We start from the raw sequence: 16499 nt of genomic DNA on the forward strand, positions 1-16499 counted from the left end.
CATTTCTCCCCATGCTGGGGGGGTTCATCCCGCAGCACGGCTCTGTGGGGTTATGAAATATCTCCCGTTAATTCACCATTTAATTATTGGCTGTTTGTTTATTGTTTGTTTGCTTTAGTCGGTATGAATTTTTTATGGCGGTTTCCACTGCGCCCCGCCAAAAGCCAGGGAGATTTACAGCTTCGGCATGAGCGGAGCCTTAACGAGGGAAAGGGCCCCGTTAGCAGCGAGGGATGACTCGGTGGCACCACCAGCGGAGGCTTTGGGGTGGCTCCTCCCAGGGTTTGGGGGTGCCAGCCGTGGGGCCAGGCGGGCTGTGGGGCAGCTGTGAACCGTGGGGCAGCGGCGCACGCGATGGGGGGGGGGTTGCGGGGAGGCTGGTTGGGTGGCTGGGGAGGGGGCGGCTGTGTGGGGACCGGCGGGGGGCTGAGTGCCAAGGCTGGGAGCCGGAGGAAACGGCACGCTCAGGTGCAGGCACGTTCAGCCCCAAGCCGCAGCATCTCCCATTAATGAAGCACTTCATCACCGCGGCGTTGCGGGGGGGGGCACCCAATTCAGAATGATAAATTCCCCGCGACGGCCCTGCGCTCGCTCGCAGCAGCCGTGATTCTCCTTCATCTTGAATAATATTTTTGGAGTGGTTGTAAAATAACCCGCCACAGCAGCTGTGAGTGGAGACGCCAAGGCCCAGCGGCTCTCTCCAGCCCCCCCCCACCAGCCCCATTTGTCTTTTCAGCTCCCCAGAGCCCTGTGTGGGGCCAGGGACTGCGCCGGCACATGTATGAGCGCACGCCTAGCCATGCGTGTTTGTGTTCATGCACGTTTGTGTGCGCGCACGTGTGCAAGCAAATGGCTGCTTATAAAGGCATGTACATGTCTGTGTGCCCATGCACGTGCTAGGCCATGTGCGCGTGTGCGTGCACACGCGGGTGTCCACACGCGTGCGCACGCGCAGGGCTGGGTAGCTGTGCAGGCAGGGGTGTGTCTGTGCACACGCGTGTGTGTGTGAGTGCGGAGCTGCCGAGCTGCGCCCCGTACATGCGGCTCCGCATTTGCAGGTGCATGTCCATGCATGTGCGTGCTTCCCGAGGTCAGCTGCTGTAATTCTTTTCTCTCTCGGAAGTATCTGTGGGCTGTCTTGTTCTTCCCCAAAAGCGCTGACCCATCAGATCTGCGTGGTGCCAGGCAGGGGCAGCCATGAAGGAGAAGCAGCTCCAGCAGCGTCTGTTTGCTGGGGTTTCTCGCGTCTCGCTCGGGGGGCGGAGGGGTGGGAGCCCGCGGGAGCCCCAGGGCTGAGCCCCCCGCCACCGCCGCTCCCGTGGGGCTGTGGGCAGCCTTCCCGGCAGGGCTCCTGAGCAGCGGGGCACGTGCCGTAATCACCGTGGAAGAGGGAAGCACAGTGCAGAATTAAACAGTCTCTTAATTACAATCATTAATGAGCGTGGAGGCAGCTGGGCTTTGCGGGCAGGGAATCCCGCTGCATCTCTCGGAGAACTCCGGGGCTCGGAGCTTGCACTGGGCTGGGGTGCAGGGGTGATGGCTGCTCCAGCGCAGACCTGCCTGCCACGGCACCGGGATTGCCCAGCTCTCCTGGGCTCCTAATGCTGCCCGGCACGCTCTAGGACCCCTGCTCGGTGCTTCGGTGCTGTGCTCCAAAGGGGTCATGGCACTGCCCGTGAGTCCCGCCACTTACACATGTGTGCATACGCACATACCCCGCGTGCCTCTGCCGTGCCCTTGGGCGCACGCGCCCTCCCCGTACGCCACGCTCCTGTCCCTGTGCCGCCGCAGCCCTTGGCAGGGGGACGCGGCGAAGGACACGGGCGTGCCTGCGCCGAGGGCAGGATGCACTCTGTCTTGGGGAGTGGCACTTAATCAATCCCGTTGCAAAACTCTAATTATATCAACGAAGGCCTCAACACGGCGCTGCTGGCTGCAGTTCAGGCCTTGTTTGTTTATTTCTACACGCTCCAGAGAAGTTTTTTCCCCTTTGTCCTTTTATACTTTGCTGAAAGAAATGGGGTTAGGACGGAGCGGCACGGAGGGGGCCGCGCTGTGCCGGGCAGAGGGTGCTGAGGCGGGGAGGGTGGCCGGACTGCGGGGCTGGGCGGGCAGCAGTGGGGCTCCGGAGACTCCCCGGCGCGCTCCAAGCCAAAACTTCAAAGTGGGGGGCTTGCGAATCAGCAGTAAAAAGAATTGCCGGAGCTCTTGGTTGACAGCTGGCTGACCATGAGCCAGCAGTGTGCCCAGGTGGCCAAGAAGGCCAACAGCATCCTGGCTCGTGTCAGGGGCAGTGTGGCCAGCGGGAGCAGGGCAGGGATCGTGCCCCTGTGCTCGGCACTGGTGGGGCCGCCCCTGGAATGCTGTGTCCAGTTTTGGGCCCCTCAGCACAAGGAGGACATTGGGGTGCTGGAGCGTGTCCAGGGAAGGGCAGCGGAGCTGGGGCAGGGTCTGGAGCACAGGGCTGGTGGGGAGCGGCTGGGGGAGCTGGGGGTGTTCAGCCTGGAGAGAGGAGGCTGAGGGGAGACCTGATCGCTCTGCAGCTCCTGGCAGGAGGGGGCAGGGAGGGGGGTCGGGCTCTGCTCCCAAGGAACAGCGATGGGAGAAGAGGAAATGGGCTCAAGCTGCGTCAGGGAGGTTTAGGTTGGATATCAGGAAAAATTTCTTCACGGAAAGGGTGGCCAAGCATTGGAACAGGCTGCCCAGAGAGGTGGTGGAGTCCCCATCCCTGGAGGGGTTCAAAAACGGGCAGAGGTGGCACTTGGGGACATGGTTTAGTGGGCATGGGGGTGTTGGGTGATGGTTGGACTGATGATCTTGGAGATCCTTTCCAACCTTAGTGATTCCTGGTTTCACTTTCATTATAAATAATCCAGCCCCCAAGCCAGGAAACACAAAGTTGCTGCTCTCCCCTTAACTGGTTTAGTGGTGGGCTTGGCAGTGTAGGTTAATGGTTGGACTGGGTGATCTTACAGGTCTTGTCCAACCTAAACCATTCTATGATTCTATTCTGTGATCCTATATGTGCATGCACATGTGCTTGCTGCCCTGTCAGCACATCCGTTGTCTACCTGTGCATGCGTGTGTGCATGCATGTACATGTCTGCATGAGCAAAGACGGGTCTATGGGGGGGGGCACTGGCTTTTAGACGCGGCGGAAGGGGCGTGCGGCAGGGACCGGCCTGTGCCCGTCAGATGTGCGATGCTGCCACCAGCGTACACCCCCTCGCCGTGCTCTGCCCCCGGGCACGGGCCACGCTGGGTTGTGCCGCTGCCGGAGCGTGAGCAGCCCCCCACGCCCCGGATAAGGGTCGGGGCGGCCCAGTCCCTGCTCAGTTCCAGCCTGCTGCTTTTGGCTGCCCACTCCGTCCATCTCCCCGGTCTTTTGTTAAGAGCCAGCAGATACAAATAGCTGGTTTCCATATGCGCAGCAGCATCTGTTACTGCCAGGGAGATTTGCATTGCTAAATGTAAATTGGGTGTTATGTCGTTTATCATAAACGGGAGGGTGGAGGGGGGCGCCGAGGGGAGGCAGCAAACATCGGCGAAGTTGTCATAACAAATCACACGTCTCATCGTTCGCCCCGGCAGGAAGGTGCGGAGCAACCTGTGAAGGATTTGCACGTGGAGAGAAGGGGCTGGTCCCTTGTACAGAGAGGGAAACTGAGGCACGAATGCGGTCTGGGGTGCAGCAGCATGTGGGCACCTCGGGCGTCCAAACCCAAAGCTCGTCATTACCCCAGGCATTGGGGCTCCCTGCGGGAGAGGCTGGAAGGGGCAGAGTGCAGCTCAGGACCTCAGCCTCAGCCTCCCGCGCCCCTTCCAGCTTGCGGTGTCCCTGGGCCGGGATCCCCATCCTGTCCCGCCCCGTCCCTCCCAGCCCTGCTGCAGACGCCTCCCTCGTGGCTCTGGCCACCCTCCATCCTCGGACGGCACTCGGGAACCTGCCGTGGCAGCCGGACCTTCCCCACACCCTCGCCATGAAGGGCCCCCTCCTCGGAGGCATGTTCTCCCGGCATGTCAAGCGGCACCCCGGAGTGAGTCACCCCACGCCCTCTCCCTCCAGGGACCCCCCACCCAATTCTTCCCTGTCCCTCTGCATCCCTCTGCCCCTCTCCTCCTCCCAGGGACCCCCACAGCCCCCACCCCTCCGGGCTCGTCCTTGCCCTTCTCTCGCCACGTGCTTTGGGAGCCCTGCGCTTACCCACACCCTTCTCCCTCCTTCCCACCCCCCCCCATTCCGCCTGCCCTCCTCTGCCCCCTTCACCAGCCCCCTCTTCCTCGCCTTCCCCAAACCCCTTCTCAGCCTCCCAGCCCAGCTCCTCCGCCCTCCCCGTGCCTTCCCCGGCTCTCCCTGCTCGTCAGCTTCCCCTTCGCACTGTCCTCCCGGCTCTCGCGGCATCCTCCGGGTAAGCCGGGTGGTCCCGGTGGTCCCCAGCCCTCCTTTACAGAGGAGAGGTGAGACCACCCCGGTGCTGCCTGCTGGCAGCTGCTTGAAGCAAAGGGTGCTGCTCCCTGTCCTCCCTACTGCTACACCCTGCTCCCATCCTTTCAGCTCAGATCCGCCCCTGTCCCCTGCCACCAAAATTTCAAGCGGAGGGTGTTGCGTACAACGATGCTTAAACCCTCATAAACCACAGACCCTCCAAGACGGCGGCAGCTGGGCGAGCGTCCCTGCCCTGCCGGACCCCCCTCCCGCGGCAGGGACCTGGCCCTTGGTCAGAGGGTCCCCAGCCCTCCCAGAGGGTCCCCAGCCCTCCCCTCACCTGTCCCCCGCTGCCCTGTCTGGGGAGGACCCGCGGAGGGTTAATAAGCTGCGAGCGCCCGGGCTGGAAGTCACGTAAGCTGTTGGCAGTTTGGTTTGGGACGGGTAAAGCAGCCAGGCTGGAAAGGATGATGAACCATGGCTGAGCATCCGGACGCCTGGCGCGTCGGCAGGCTCGGGTCGGGGGGAGCCCAGGGTGGGAGCAGGAGGCACCCTGGGGCTGGGCTCTTCCAGGGAAGGTGGGTGCCTGCGGTCTGCTCCCTTCCTCAGTGAGAGCGGACATACGTACAGCGAGGGCCGGGGCTGCTGCGTGTTTCTGCGTGCAGAATAGGGGGATTTGGGGCTTTTCTGTTCATGCCTGCCACCGTTTCCCCAGCTGGCAGAGAGGAGGACCGGGTGTGACTTGGGGGACACAGAGAGACCCCCAAACAGTACGTGTAAAGGCAGGGGGGATGGTCCTGGGTGCCTATATGTGAGATGCCCGGCATGTGCCCGGCACCGTTAAGCAGGATTATTGCTGGCAGAGATTGCCGGGGCAATTTTTGACATGTCATCCATTACACGCGATCAGCTGCAGCTCGTGCCCAGCAGGTACATCAGCACTTTCACCCGGCAATAGCTCTCCCACCACAGCATGCCCAGCTGCCCGCCCGCCTGGCAATGATTAATGTCCCGGGCATGCCAGGGGAACACCGTGGCAGTGAAGCGCAGGAGCTTTGGCAGGACAAGAACCTGCCCGGTGTGGCGGTCTGGGGGCTGCACGGCTCAGCGGGCGCCTTTCAGGCACTGGGCAGAGCCCGGCACCGCGTCGAGCCCGGCACTGCGTCCCACCGCCCGCTCCCCTTGGCGCATGGTCTGGCTGTGGGAGGGGACGCTCACCCGCACCCTGGCACGAGGCGCTCGTCCCACCCCGTCCAGGCGCAGAGCCCCCCACCTCACCCACCATCTTCACGCGTTTGTTTTCTCCTGCCTGCTGTTTTTGTAGCCGGAGCAGTAGGAATGGGGCCAGATCCCCGCTCCAGCGGAGTTGGAGTCACTTGGAAGTGCTGGGTGGTGGCTGGGGCTGCAGCTGGCCTGCGGTGGGCACCGGCCGTGCCTGGCCGGGGGGCTCGGCCCCGCTGCCGGCAGAGATGGGGGTCCCGGGCAGCAGGGAGGTGCCTGCCACGCTCCCACCGGGTCCCCACCGTCGGGGTTAAAGGGCAAACGCTGTACGCACACGAGCGGCGTTTTAACTCTCCGTACGCTTAAGGTCAAGCGCTCAATACGTCTTGTTTATTTTTGCGCGTGTCTTGGGGGGGGGATCAGGCCCCGCTGCCTGCACCTGCAGCTCTGGAGCCCCTCGCCTGCTGCATGAGCGGTTCCCCCAGCTCCCCCTACCCTTAATTCTTCCCAGGCATTAATTACCCAGAAGGTGTCAGCAGCAGATGGTGAGACGAACCCGTCGCCCCGAATCTCCTCCAACAGACACCGCAATTCCCGGTGCTGTGGAGTTCGTCTTGATTAGCCGGCGCGGTTGGGTAGCGGCTACTGCCAGATCCTCTTGGCACCCAGCCGCACACGGCGCAAAAGATCATTATCTGCTGATGCCTCTAACCTCCCGAATCGGCGCTGGCATCTGCCAGGCGCTCGATCAGCCGGCGCGAGCGTGGAGCGCCGCTCGGCTTGGGCAGGGGTGCTGCCGAGCAGGAGCTGGGCAGTGCTGGGGGCACTGGGAGAGGATGGGGGGGTCCAGCCAGGGACCCAAGGCTGGGCAGGGAGCGCTTGGGGAGGGGGACACAGCTGGCTGCCCGGGTGTCTTCCCCACCAAACCACCCCCCCGGCTCCCCGTGCAGGCCACCGAGGTGCTCGGTAGAGAACAGAGGGGTTTGGACACCCCTTTCCTTCATGTTTTAGGGGTTGTGTCCCCCCCCAGTCTCATTCAAGTGGGGAAACTGAGTCACCGTGCGGTGGGTGGGCGGGTGGGGGTTCGGAGACGCTCACAAAGAGCTGAAGCTGCCAAGCAGAACGGCAAATATAACCCAGGCGCTGGCGACACGAACCGCGCGGCGCACACGGCGCTCGCGCCGCCGCCAGCCCCCGCTCCCCGCTAATGGGCACGGCGAGGCGCCGGCCGTGTTTGCCTTCCCAGAGGCACGGGTTGGCGGGAGGTTCATTACGCTCAGACCGTCTTCCCCAGCGTGGGGGCCGCGGCAATTTGGGGGAGGTCAAAGCAGCCTCGGCTCGGCTCCGATTGAGGCCGCGTCCCCCCGGGGAACCGGGGGATTGGCAGCGGGAGCGGAGCGGGGAGCGGAGCTGAGAAGATGGAAGCTGGTCGCCCTGCAAAGGCGCGATGAAAGCCCCTGTGCACGGAGGCGGGGGGCGAAGGGACCTCCTGCTCACGGGGATGTCTGCTGCGGGGCTGGGGCAGCTCTCGGGGGGGTCGCCGAGCGTCCCCCCTGCCGCGCCGCCGCCGCGTCCCTCAGACCCGCTCCGGACCCAGCTGCTCGGCCGCCCGCGTGATGATTCCCCAGCCCGTCCCTGCTGTAGGCGCGGGGGAAGACGAGCTGGACCCTCCTCATCTTGTGCTCCATCGGGCGACAGCGCGGCAGGGGCGCGGGGGAGCGGGGGGCAGGCGTGGGGGACGGGGAGCCCGCCCGAGGGGGACGGCGTGGCTGGGGGCCAAAGCCTGCCCAGGCTGCAGCCCTGCGCGGGGCAGGGACCGAGACCCTCGGGGAGGAATCAGCGGAGGCTCGGCCCCTGCGCGGGGGCACCGTGCGCGCCGGGAACGCGGCCCCCGGGCCCTCGCCTGCAGATGCGCCAGCCGGCCCCGGCGTCGGGCAGCAGCAGGCAGAGGGGAAGTGATTTCTCATTCCAAATCCAATTCCTCTCCAACACGAGCCGATTTTTCTCTCCCTCTTTTAATTCAGTCACTCAAGCTGACAGCTACACTGTGTACCGCAGCCCAGCTACAGGATTGCTCTGCCATATTTCCCCTGTAAATCTCCCGGTGTGTCAGCTCTCCCTTTCACTCTCCAGTCGGCCTGATAAATATTCATTTTATTGGGGTATTTTTCATTTTTCTCTCTCTCTCTCTCTCTGCAGCTCATTCCCCTCATTGGCTTCATCAGCGTCGGCCTGGGCAGTGCTGTCCTGTACTTGCTGAGGCTGGCCCTGTACAGCCCGGACGTCAGGTACGGGTCGGGGTGCCCTGGGCACCCCTCGGCCACTCACCCCGCGCCCCTGGAGCTGAGCGGGCTGATGCCCGGGCGCGGCGGGTGGGCGCCGGGGTGCACAAGGCGCCTGGATGTACTCCGACGCCTTCGTGGCGAGCAGCGGCGGGCTGGGGGTGGCCAAAAGAGCCAAACCTGGGTGCAGCCAAAAGAGCCAAACCTGGGTGCAGAGGTACCCGGAGCGGGGGAGGGAAGCTGCGGCACCGTCTGCCATTGCTTGGGGTTTGGGGGGGGGGGGGGCGGGCACAAGGGCCCTTTCAACCTGCTGCTGCGGGCGCTGCACCCGCTGCTGCGAAACTGGGGGCGGGCAGGAGAGAGGCGCAGGGAGGGTAACGGGGTGGCAGGGGGAGCAGGACGGATGGGTGGGTGACGAGGCAGATGCTAAAAGCGGGGTGTGACTGATGGAGAGGGGGAAAGGCAGCGTGGGGAGGGACGGACTGACAGAGGAATGGGAAACGGGTGGGAGGGATGGTTGGAGAAGGGACGGGGAGGGATGGACAGGTGTAAAAGCTGTGCAGGGATGAATGCAGAGGGAGAGAAGGGAGAGGGAGGCAAGGTGCGAGGGGGGATTGGTGAGGAGCAGGGTGTATGGGTTGGCACAGGACAGGCGGGCATGCTGTGGCACACCAGGCTGGTTTGGGGGTTTTCCCCCCCCCCCTTGTAGCTTAGTGGCCCACGGTCCCTGCAGCCCCACGCTGTCTAATGCCTATCTAATATTTGTTTGCTCCCGGTAAAACGCTCATTGATTTAATTTGACGCCAGCTGCCCAGGGTACTTAGCTCAGCAATTAGCAGATCCAGGCACCTTGTCTTTGATGGTGGAAGCACAGGGGTGTGCGTGTGTGTGTGAGGCAGGGTAAAACAACAGCACACACCCCCCGCCCCAGCACATTAATGCTATTAAACAGCTCCAGGGGTCTGCATTTGCAGCACAGGCCCCCCCTCCATCCCCCAGCGCACGCACACGCGCGCATCTTCCCAGATGGAAAATTCTGCTCTTGGCCAACACCAGCGGATTGCAGGGGGACAGGAGAGGGGGGGATGCGAGCTGCTCTCACCAGGGACCCATCCCACGGCTTTGCTGGCCTTCCCCAACCCCTCCTGGGACAGGACGGGACGCGTCCTCTTTGGGATGGCTTCATCTGACCGACACCGGCCGCCCCATGCACTCGGCTTGCGCGCTCACAAACGTTGCATGCTCACGAGTCTTGCACAGGGCTGCCGGCGTCCCTGCTCGCTCACGGCAGCCGTACGCAACGGGGTGGGCAGGAGCTGCTCGCCCACCTGCCAAGGAGGGAGCGAAGGCTGGGGGGGTCATGGGGGTGTGGGGAGGCTTTTGGGAATGGGGAGGGGGGCAGAGCAGCCAAGGCCAGAGGGCAGCCCCCCCGCCTCAGGTAGTGGTGCACAGGGCAGCACCCGCAGAGAGGCCAGCTGGGGGAGTGGGGGGAGTGGGCAGACGCGCACCCCTGCACGTACACCGGGGCGGCTGCCAGGCTGCAGTGCGGGTGAGCGTGGCCGTGGCACAAGCCTGGGCAGGGGGTCCTCTTTAAGCAGCCCCCGCGGGGAGCCCACCCAGCCCGCACCCCAGCTCCTCGCCCCATGGGGCTGGAGGGACGCGGTCAGAGCCCCCCCAGCCACAGCAGAACTGGGGCTCGCGGCTACGCTGGCGCCTGGGATTATTTCTGCAGAGAGCCAGGGCTGGGGGCATGAGTGGGGGTAAAATGGGGGGGGGGGGGGGGGGTGTCTCCCCCACCCTCCTTACAGGTGCTGATGCCTCATCACCCCGCACAGCTGGGATCGAAAAAATAATCCTGAACCCTGGAATAAGCTGAGCCCCACGGACCAGTATAAAGTGAGCACTGGGTGAACTGGGGGCCTGGCACTCTGGGGCAGGGGAATGGCCACGTTTAGGGCAAGACGTCGTGTTTCCCTCGGGAAAAGAAGGGGGGAAGAGGGAAGGGGAAGAGGCGGCATCAGCCCTGGGGCAGAGGTGCCCGAGCCCTCCAGCTCCTTGTGCTTAGATTTGGGGAGGGGAGCGCTGTCCCCCCCACTCCACAGCCAAGGTCAGGCTGCAGTGACGGCAGTGGGGGACACCCCCCCACCCTCCATCTCTCCCTTCTCCAGTTTCTGGCAGTTTCCACTGACTACAAGAGCCTCAAGAAGGACCGTCCCAGTTTCTGAGCTGCCCTGTGGCTGAGCTGCTGCGCTGGGGCAGGGGCGAGCGTGCCCACTGCCCCGGCAGCACCGCCGCGGCCCCCCCCAGCCCTCACCTGCTCCCCAGCTCCGCGACAGGTCACCGCGCGCACGGGCCTGACCGCTTCCTCGGCACCCCCAAACCGTGCGGGCTGCACCCCCTGCAATAAACCTGCGTCCCTCCCGGAGCGATGCGACTGCCGTCACCGGGGCCCCTGTGCCCTCCCGGGCACGCTGCTCACCCGCACGTCTTGCCTGCATTAAGCTTGTAGGACGGTAATAAATTATTGGGGGCAGGGGATGCAGCAAAATGGATTATGCATGCTGTTTCCCAGGCCCGTAAACGTGGAAGACATTCGGCACCCCCCCCGTGAAGGCTGGGGTGGGGGCTCACGTCCCGCTGGAAGCTGCAGTTCATGGCCCCCGGGCGCCGCGTTTCCGCTTTCCCATGCTTCAGGGCCCTGGGGGCTGCCTGGGGACCACCCCGGTCCCGACCCAGCCCCTCCGGAGAGGCAAAGAGCCAGGCAGGATGGAGGGGGGGGGGTCACATACACACACGTGCATGTGCACGCACATACGTGTCCTGCACGTGCGGGCAGCCCCTGCTCCCCCCCAGCTCCGTGCCATGGGGCAGGGGCCTGGCCTTCGCCAGAGGCAGGGCAGCCCTGCCTGGCGCTGTTTGGTTTGGCTAAGGCCGTGGCAGGGGGAACCGACGGCCAGAAAATACGGAACAGATGAGCCAGGAGAGCGGGACGTGCCGGGGAGCAGGCAGCTGCCTGGCCTGCCAGGGGCTGGGCTACCCCCAGGCAGGCAGCGCCGCAGGGTGCGAGGGGGGCTGGCCGGCGGCTCTGCACCCTGCAGCAGCTGGGCGGCAGGGTGGGCAGCCAGGGCTATGGCCCCCCACCATACCCATCTTGCTCCGGGGGCCCGGTGTAACCCCCCCCCCCCCGAACCTGCTGGGTGAAGTGCCAGGGTGGAGGAGAAGGGGTGGGGGACCCTACGGCACAACCGTGGGCAGTGGGAGCCGGGGGGCACTGGCATGGTGCTGAGGGGCCCTGGGGACACTGTCCCCCACGCCGCCTTGTCACTGACCCCCCCCTCCCCAGCCCAGCACCCACACACCTCTGCGCAGGCAGGCTCTGCCCCCACTTTTATTAACACCCCCCGCCCCCGTAGAAAAGTGCAAGATTTGCTTGGACAGAGGGGACAAGGCTGGAGCAAGAACTGGTCATCGGGGTCAGGGGGGTCACCTCTGTACCCTAACACTGAGAGCAGGATGGGACACACCCCCCCCCCCCCCCACCCTGGGGAGGAAGCGCCCGACCCCAAAGGTGCTGGTGGGGACAGAGGGGAGTGGGAAACGCAGAAGGTGGGTTTAAGCCTCCCCTTGCCCCCAGGTAGCCCCGGCCTGGCAGGAGGAGCAAAAGTCCCTGCTCAGTGGTCACTGAAGCCAGGCATGGGGAAGGCACGAGCAAAGGTCTCGACGCGCTGGCGCAGGTCAGCCAAGCGCCGCTGCGTCTCCGGGTCCTGCAGCAAGAAGGTCTTGAACTCCTGGAGCTTGCCTGGGGGTGGAGGGGGAGCCGGTGAGAAGGGTGGGGGGACGTTACCGCAGCCCCTTCCCTGCCCAGGCAAGGGGGGAGGCTGGCAGCAGCTCGGGGCGTAGTCCCCGCACCCCAGAGAGGTGCCGACCGGCGCCTGGGAAAGGGGGAGACAGGGGCCCCCGCTCACTCACCGGTTTTGCTTTTGACATCCAGGGCGAGCGTGATGCCCTCGTCGATGAAAGCTACGACTTTCCGGAAATCCTCCTCGCGGAAGCAGCGGGAGGTGAGCGCGGGGGCACCTGGGGGACAGAGCCCATCAGGGCCGGGAGCTGCCTGGGGGCACCACCCGCAGAAGCCAATCCCACCAAGGCGCTCCCCAAGTCCCAGCCCTCACGGGGTCCCATGCCCCTCTCCGAGCCAAAACCGGCTCCAAATTCCCACGTGGAGTCCTCAGAGAGGGGTGAAACGGAGCGGGGACGCCCCCGGGTGAAAGCCTGGATGGAGGCGGGAAGACCCCCGCCCCGAGCAGGGCCCGTCCCTCACCCAGGCGCAGCCCCCCCGGTACGAGCGCGCTCTTGTCCCCCGGGCATGTGTTCTTGTTGGCAGTGATGGAGACGAGCTCCAGCACCCGCTCGGCCCGCGCGCCGTCGATGCCCTTGGGCCGCAGGTCCACCAGCACCAGGTGGTTGTCGGTGCCGCCTGGGGAGCGAGGGAAAGGGGTGAGGAGCGACGGCCAGCCCCACGTGCCTTCAGCCGCCCCTTCTCCCCTCCGCCAAACCCCAGCCCCTTCCCCGCGCCGCAGCGCTGCCCCCGTGCCGCCTCCCAGGCCCTGCTCTTGCCTTGCACCTCCTCCTCTGCCCCACGCCCACGCTCCCCACGTGCGACCTCCCGCAGCCTCCTCCCTCCTCACCATCCCCGAAAGCGCGGGGAAGGAGGCATTACCTGACACCAGGGTGTAGCCGTGCTGGAGCAGGGCCTCTGCCATGACTTTGGCGTTCTTCAGCACCTGCTGACAGTACTGGCGGAAAGCCGGCGAGCTGGCCTGGCGCAGGGAGAGGCCACGTCAGCGCAGGGCCCAGGTCACCCCCCGCCCCGAGCCCACCGCCCTGGCACAGACCTGTTTGAGGGCCACGGCCACGGCAGCGATGGTGTGGTTGTGGGGCCCCCCTTGCAGGGAGGGGAAGACGGCGAAGTTGATCCTGTCCTCCAGGTCGTAGAGCGTCTCCTTGCCCGTCTTCTTATCCACCGAGCGCACGCCCTTACGGTAGAAGATCAGTCCTGACCTGGTGGCGAGAGAGAGCTGGCACTGCTCCTCCCGCCCGCCGTTGCCCCACGGCAGGGTCTCGGCCCCCCTGCACCACGGGGCAGTGCCGACACCGCTACCACCCTCCCGCGGGTCCCTCCTGCTCGGCTCTGGCCCCAGGCAGAGCGCAAAACGCAACCTCTGCTTCACGCTCCCCCGCCACGGGCGGGCATCGTCCCCGCGGGAGCGGGCGGCAGGACGCAGCCTCACCTGGCGCCGCGCAAGGTCTTGTGCGTGGTGGTGGTGACCACGTCGGCGTGCTCGAAGGGCGAGGGGATGACCTTGGCCGCCACCAGCCCGCTGATGTGCGCCATATCCGCCAGCAGGTACGCCTTCACCTCCTCGCACACCTGGGGCCGCGGGGAGTCAGGGGCTGTCCCGGTCCCCGTGGCCACGAGTGGGGCACGACTGCCCTCAAGCCGCCGCAGGCGCGAGAGCTCCCGTCGCCCAGGACGGAGCCTGCCGCCCCGTACCTTCTTCATGCGAGTGTAGTCGATGAGGCGGGAGTAGGCACTGGTGCCGGCGATGATGATGCGAGGACGGAAGAGCCGTGCCGTCACCTCCAGCTGGTCGTAGTTGATCAGCCCCGTGGCCGGCTGCGAGGGACGGATGGACAGACAGCTCGCCAAGGCACGTGCACCTCCCTGCCCCCAGCTCTGAGCACAGCGTGCTTGGCTGAACCACAAGCAGCTCCCAAGCACCCCATGGCACCGGGACACGGCTGGGACATGGGGAGGGTAGGGCAGGGGATGGCCGGGCAGCTCGGGCACCCTAGGGGCACCGCCGGGATCAACAGCTCAGTCAGCAAATCCCCCCTTCCCCCAGGAACTCGGCTCACGTCAAGTTTGTAGGGCATTGACTCGAAGAAGATGGATGTTGCTGAGATTCTCTTGACGTCCGTCATGTACCCGTGCGTGAGGCTGCAGGGGGAGGCAGAGGCGCAGGATGAGGCTGGGCCCCCCAACAGGCAGCATGCTCCAGGCTGTCCCACCCTGCTACGTACTGGCCCCCATCGGACAGGTCCAGCCCCATCAGGCGGTCGTGGGGCTGCAGCAGGGCTGTGTAGACCGCGAAGTTGGCTGGAGACCCCGAGTAGGGCTGAACGTTGACGCCCCAGCGGGCAGGATCCAGGTCGAATGCCTCCAGAGCCCGCTGCTCGCACAGCACCTCGATCTGGTCCACCACCTCGGCTCCCCCGTAGTATCTGGAGGAGAAGGGAGGTGGTTACGGGGGGGGGCTTCCCCCCCGCCAGCCCCACAGCCTCCCAGCCTGCCCCACAGGAGACCTCGGTGCAGAGGACGGTCTCCCCTCGGAAGCACCTGCTCCTGCCCCGGGGCTCCCCTTAACCTTTCCTGCAGCCAAATGCCGGCTGCGGGAGGACCTCTGACGCCACCGGTGCCCTCCTGGCCCCCAGAACCTGCTCCCCCTCTTCACCTCTTGCCGGGGTACCCCTCCGAGTACTTGTTGTTGAGGCAGGAACCCAGGGCTTCCAGTGCTGCCTGGCTGCAGAAATTCTGGGGGAAAAGGGGAGTTAGAGACGGGGCAGCAGAGCTCCCACCTGAGCAGGTCTCCCAGGACGGTCCCCACCCCCTGCCCCGAGAACCCTGTAGCCCACCTCGGAAGCGATGAGCTCCAGCCCCCGGCACTGCCGATCCTTCTCCTTCTGGAGCAGGGTCCACATCTCGGGGTCACTCTCGGCCAGGCTCTCCTGCCCCGTCCAGCTGGACACGTGCCCGGCGACGGCTGCTGTGACGGTGCCGTGCGGCGCCCGCCGGCTGCCAGCGGCTACCGGGCCACCACATCGCTGCAGGGCCTGCGCAGGAGAGGGGGAGCAGACAGGCTGTGACCCCGCACAGGCGGGTGCCAGGCCCCCTTTACCCCCAAAGCGCCCTCGAACAGCTGGTGACAGCACCAGGAGCAAGACCGCGGCGTTCTGTCTCCAGCCACTGGTGCCACCCCCCAGGGTGGGCACGTGGGGACCCCCGAGGTGCCCACAAGGCACATGGGGGACCCTCCACAAGGTCTCCCGGGCCCACGGCCAGGGCGGGAGCATCTCAGGTGCCCAAGCAGCAGGAACGGCAGCTGAACCCATCGGGGCGCAGAGCTGGTGCACACACGCGCACGCCCGGGCGGGACGGTCGGACCCTCAGCCGCCCCATGTGGACCCCCCGCTTTGCACACAGGTGTGCAGCACCGTGCACAACTTGGGGGGGGCCCCCATTGCTCCCCTCAGCCCAGGGTCCCGGGCGGCACAGATGAGGAACCGTGTCCCCACTCTTCGCCCTGCCTGCGGTGCCTGGTGCACGCACGGTACCGGTACCGGATGATGTAACCGCTGCCGCCCCATTGCATCATCCGCGGGGCAGCGGTCGCTGGACAGAGGCCAAGGCCGGTGGCGGTGGCTGCCCCGGCCCCGGGGACTTTGGGACGGATGCAAAGTCCGCGGGGGTGGGAACGGGGGGGGTGGAGGGGGGCGCTGCCCGGTGGGGGGGGTGTGGGGGGGTGTCCAGGACCGGGCACCGGTGCCCCGAACCCCACCGGGCAGGGGCTGCGCCCCGCGGCTGCAAAGGGGCGCTGGGGCGGGCGGGGGGAGGGAGAAACAGGGACGCAGGGAGCGACCCCCCCGGGCACCGGGACACCCCGGGCACCGGGACCCCCCGCGGGCACCGGGACACCCCCGGGCACCGGGACCCCCTGCGAGCACCGGGACACCCCGGGCACCCGGACCCCCCCCGGGCACCGGGACCTCCTGCGAGCACCGGGACACCCCGGGCACCGGGACACCCCGCGGGCACCGGGACACCCCCGGGCACCGGGACCCCCTGCGAGCACCGGGACACCCCGGGCATCGGGACACCCCGCGGGTACCCGGACCCCCCGGGCACCGGGACCCCCCTCCCAGCTCCGAGACTCACCCTGCCCAGGCGGAGCGGCCACATCGCGGTCCTGGCTGCAGGGGGGCCCCGGCCAGGTCCCGGCCAGGTCCCGGTCCCGGTCCCGGTCCCGGTCCCTCCCCGGCCCCGCCCCCGCCGACGCCGCGCGAGCGCTACCGGGGCGGGGCGGGGCCAAGGGGCCGCCGGTACCGCGGGGCCCGACGGGAAACTGGAGGTCCGGATCCCCCCCCCAGCCCCGGGCACCCCCGAGCCGGCGCCGTCCGCGCCCCCAGCCCTGCCCCCGCACCCCCAGCCCTGCTCCTGCACCCACACCCTGCCCCCGCACCCCCGCCCCCTGCACCCCCGTCCCCGCACCCCCAGCCCTGCCCCCGCACCCCCACCCTGCCCCCTGCACCCTCACCCTGCCCCCTGCACCCCGCCCCCTGCCCCCGCACCCCCACCCTGCCCCCTGCACCCCCACCCTGCTCCTGCACCCCCACCCCTGCCCCCCGCACCCCGCCCCCTGCCCCCGCACCCCCACCCTGCTCCCACACCCCCAGCCCTGCCCCCCGCACCCCCACCCCTGCCCCCGCACCCTGGTCCCTGCCCCCCACAT

At 66.6% G+C, this 16499-nt stretch overlaps 2 protein-coding genes across 2 annotated transcripts; one reads left to right on the forward strand and one right to left on the reverse strand.

The window, feature by feature from the left end:
• Positions 1-3980: 3980 nt before the first annotated feature.
• On the forward strand, positions 3981-10154 carry COXFA4L2 (cytochrome c oxidase hypoxia associated subunit FA4L2). Its single transcript, XM_075724934.1, has 4 exons — positions 3981-4037; positions 7847-7935; positions 9765-9825; positions 10098-10154. Exons 1-4 carry the CDS (start codon positions 3981-3983, stop codon positions 10152-10154), a joined length of 264 nt encoding a protein of 87 aa, XP_075581049.1.
• A 1145-nt stretch (positions 10155-11299) lies between these two features.
• SHMT2 (serine hydroxymethyltransferase 2) lies at positions 11300-15949 on the reverse strand. Its single transcript, XM_075724924.1, has 12 exons — positions 15926-15949; positions 14626-14823; positions 14445-14524; positions 14014-14214; positions 13849-13930; positions 13484-13606; positions 13221-13360; positions 12825-12990; positions 12650-12749; positions 12251-12406; positions 11899-12006; positions 11300-11728 (listed from the first exon to the last, which is right to left on the reverse strand). The coding sequence occupies exons 1-12, from the start codon at positions 15947-15949 to the stop codon at positions 11601-11603; spliced, it is 1506 nt and encodes a 501-aa protein (XP_075581039.1). The 3' UTR covers positions 11300-11600.
• Between the last annotated feature and the right edge of the window lie 550 nt (positions 15950-16499).

Source organism: Pelecanus crispus, chromosome 26 (genome assembly GCF_030463565.1).
Source record: "Pelecanus crispus isolate bPelCri1 chromosome 26, bPelCri1.pri, whole genome shotgun sequence".
Taxonomy (NCBI): domain Eukaryota; kingdom Metazoa; phylum Chordata; class Aves; order Pelecaniformes; family Pelecanidae; genus Pelecanus; species Pelecanus crispus.

Excerpts from the sequence above, each read along its gene's own strand:
- COXFA4L2 (XM_075724934.1), top strand. The coding sequence starts at position 3,981 with ATGAAGGGCCCCCTCCTCGGAGGCATGTTCTCCCGGCATGTCAAGCGG. Across the intron at positions 4,038-7,846 it reads ATGTCAAGCGGCACCCCGGA|CTCATTCCCCTCATTGGCTT; the intron begins GTGAGTCACCCC and ends CTCTCTCTGCAG. Across the intron at positions 9,826-10,097 it reads GCCCCACGGACCAGTATAAA|TTTCTGGCAGTTTCCACTGA; the intron begins GTGAGCACTGGG and ends TCCCTTCTCCAG.
- SHMT2 (XM_075724924.1), bottom strand. The coding sequence starts at position 15,949 with ATGTGGCCGCTCCGCCTGGGCAGG. Across the intron at positions 13,361-13,483 it reads ACTACACTCGCATGAAGAAG|GTGTGCGAGGAGGTGAAGGC; the intron begins GTACGGGGCGGC and ends CCGCGGCCCCAG. Across the intron at positions 12,407-12,649 it reads CGGCTACACCCTGGTGTCAG|GCGGCACCGACAACCACCTG; the intron begins GTAATGCCTCCT and ends CTCGCTCCCCAG.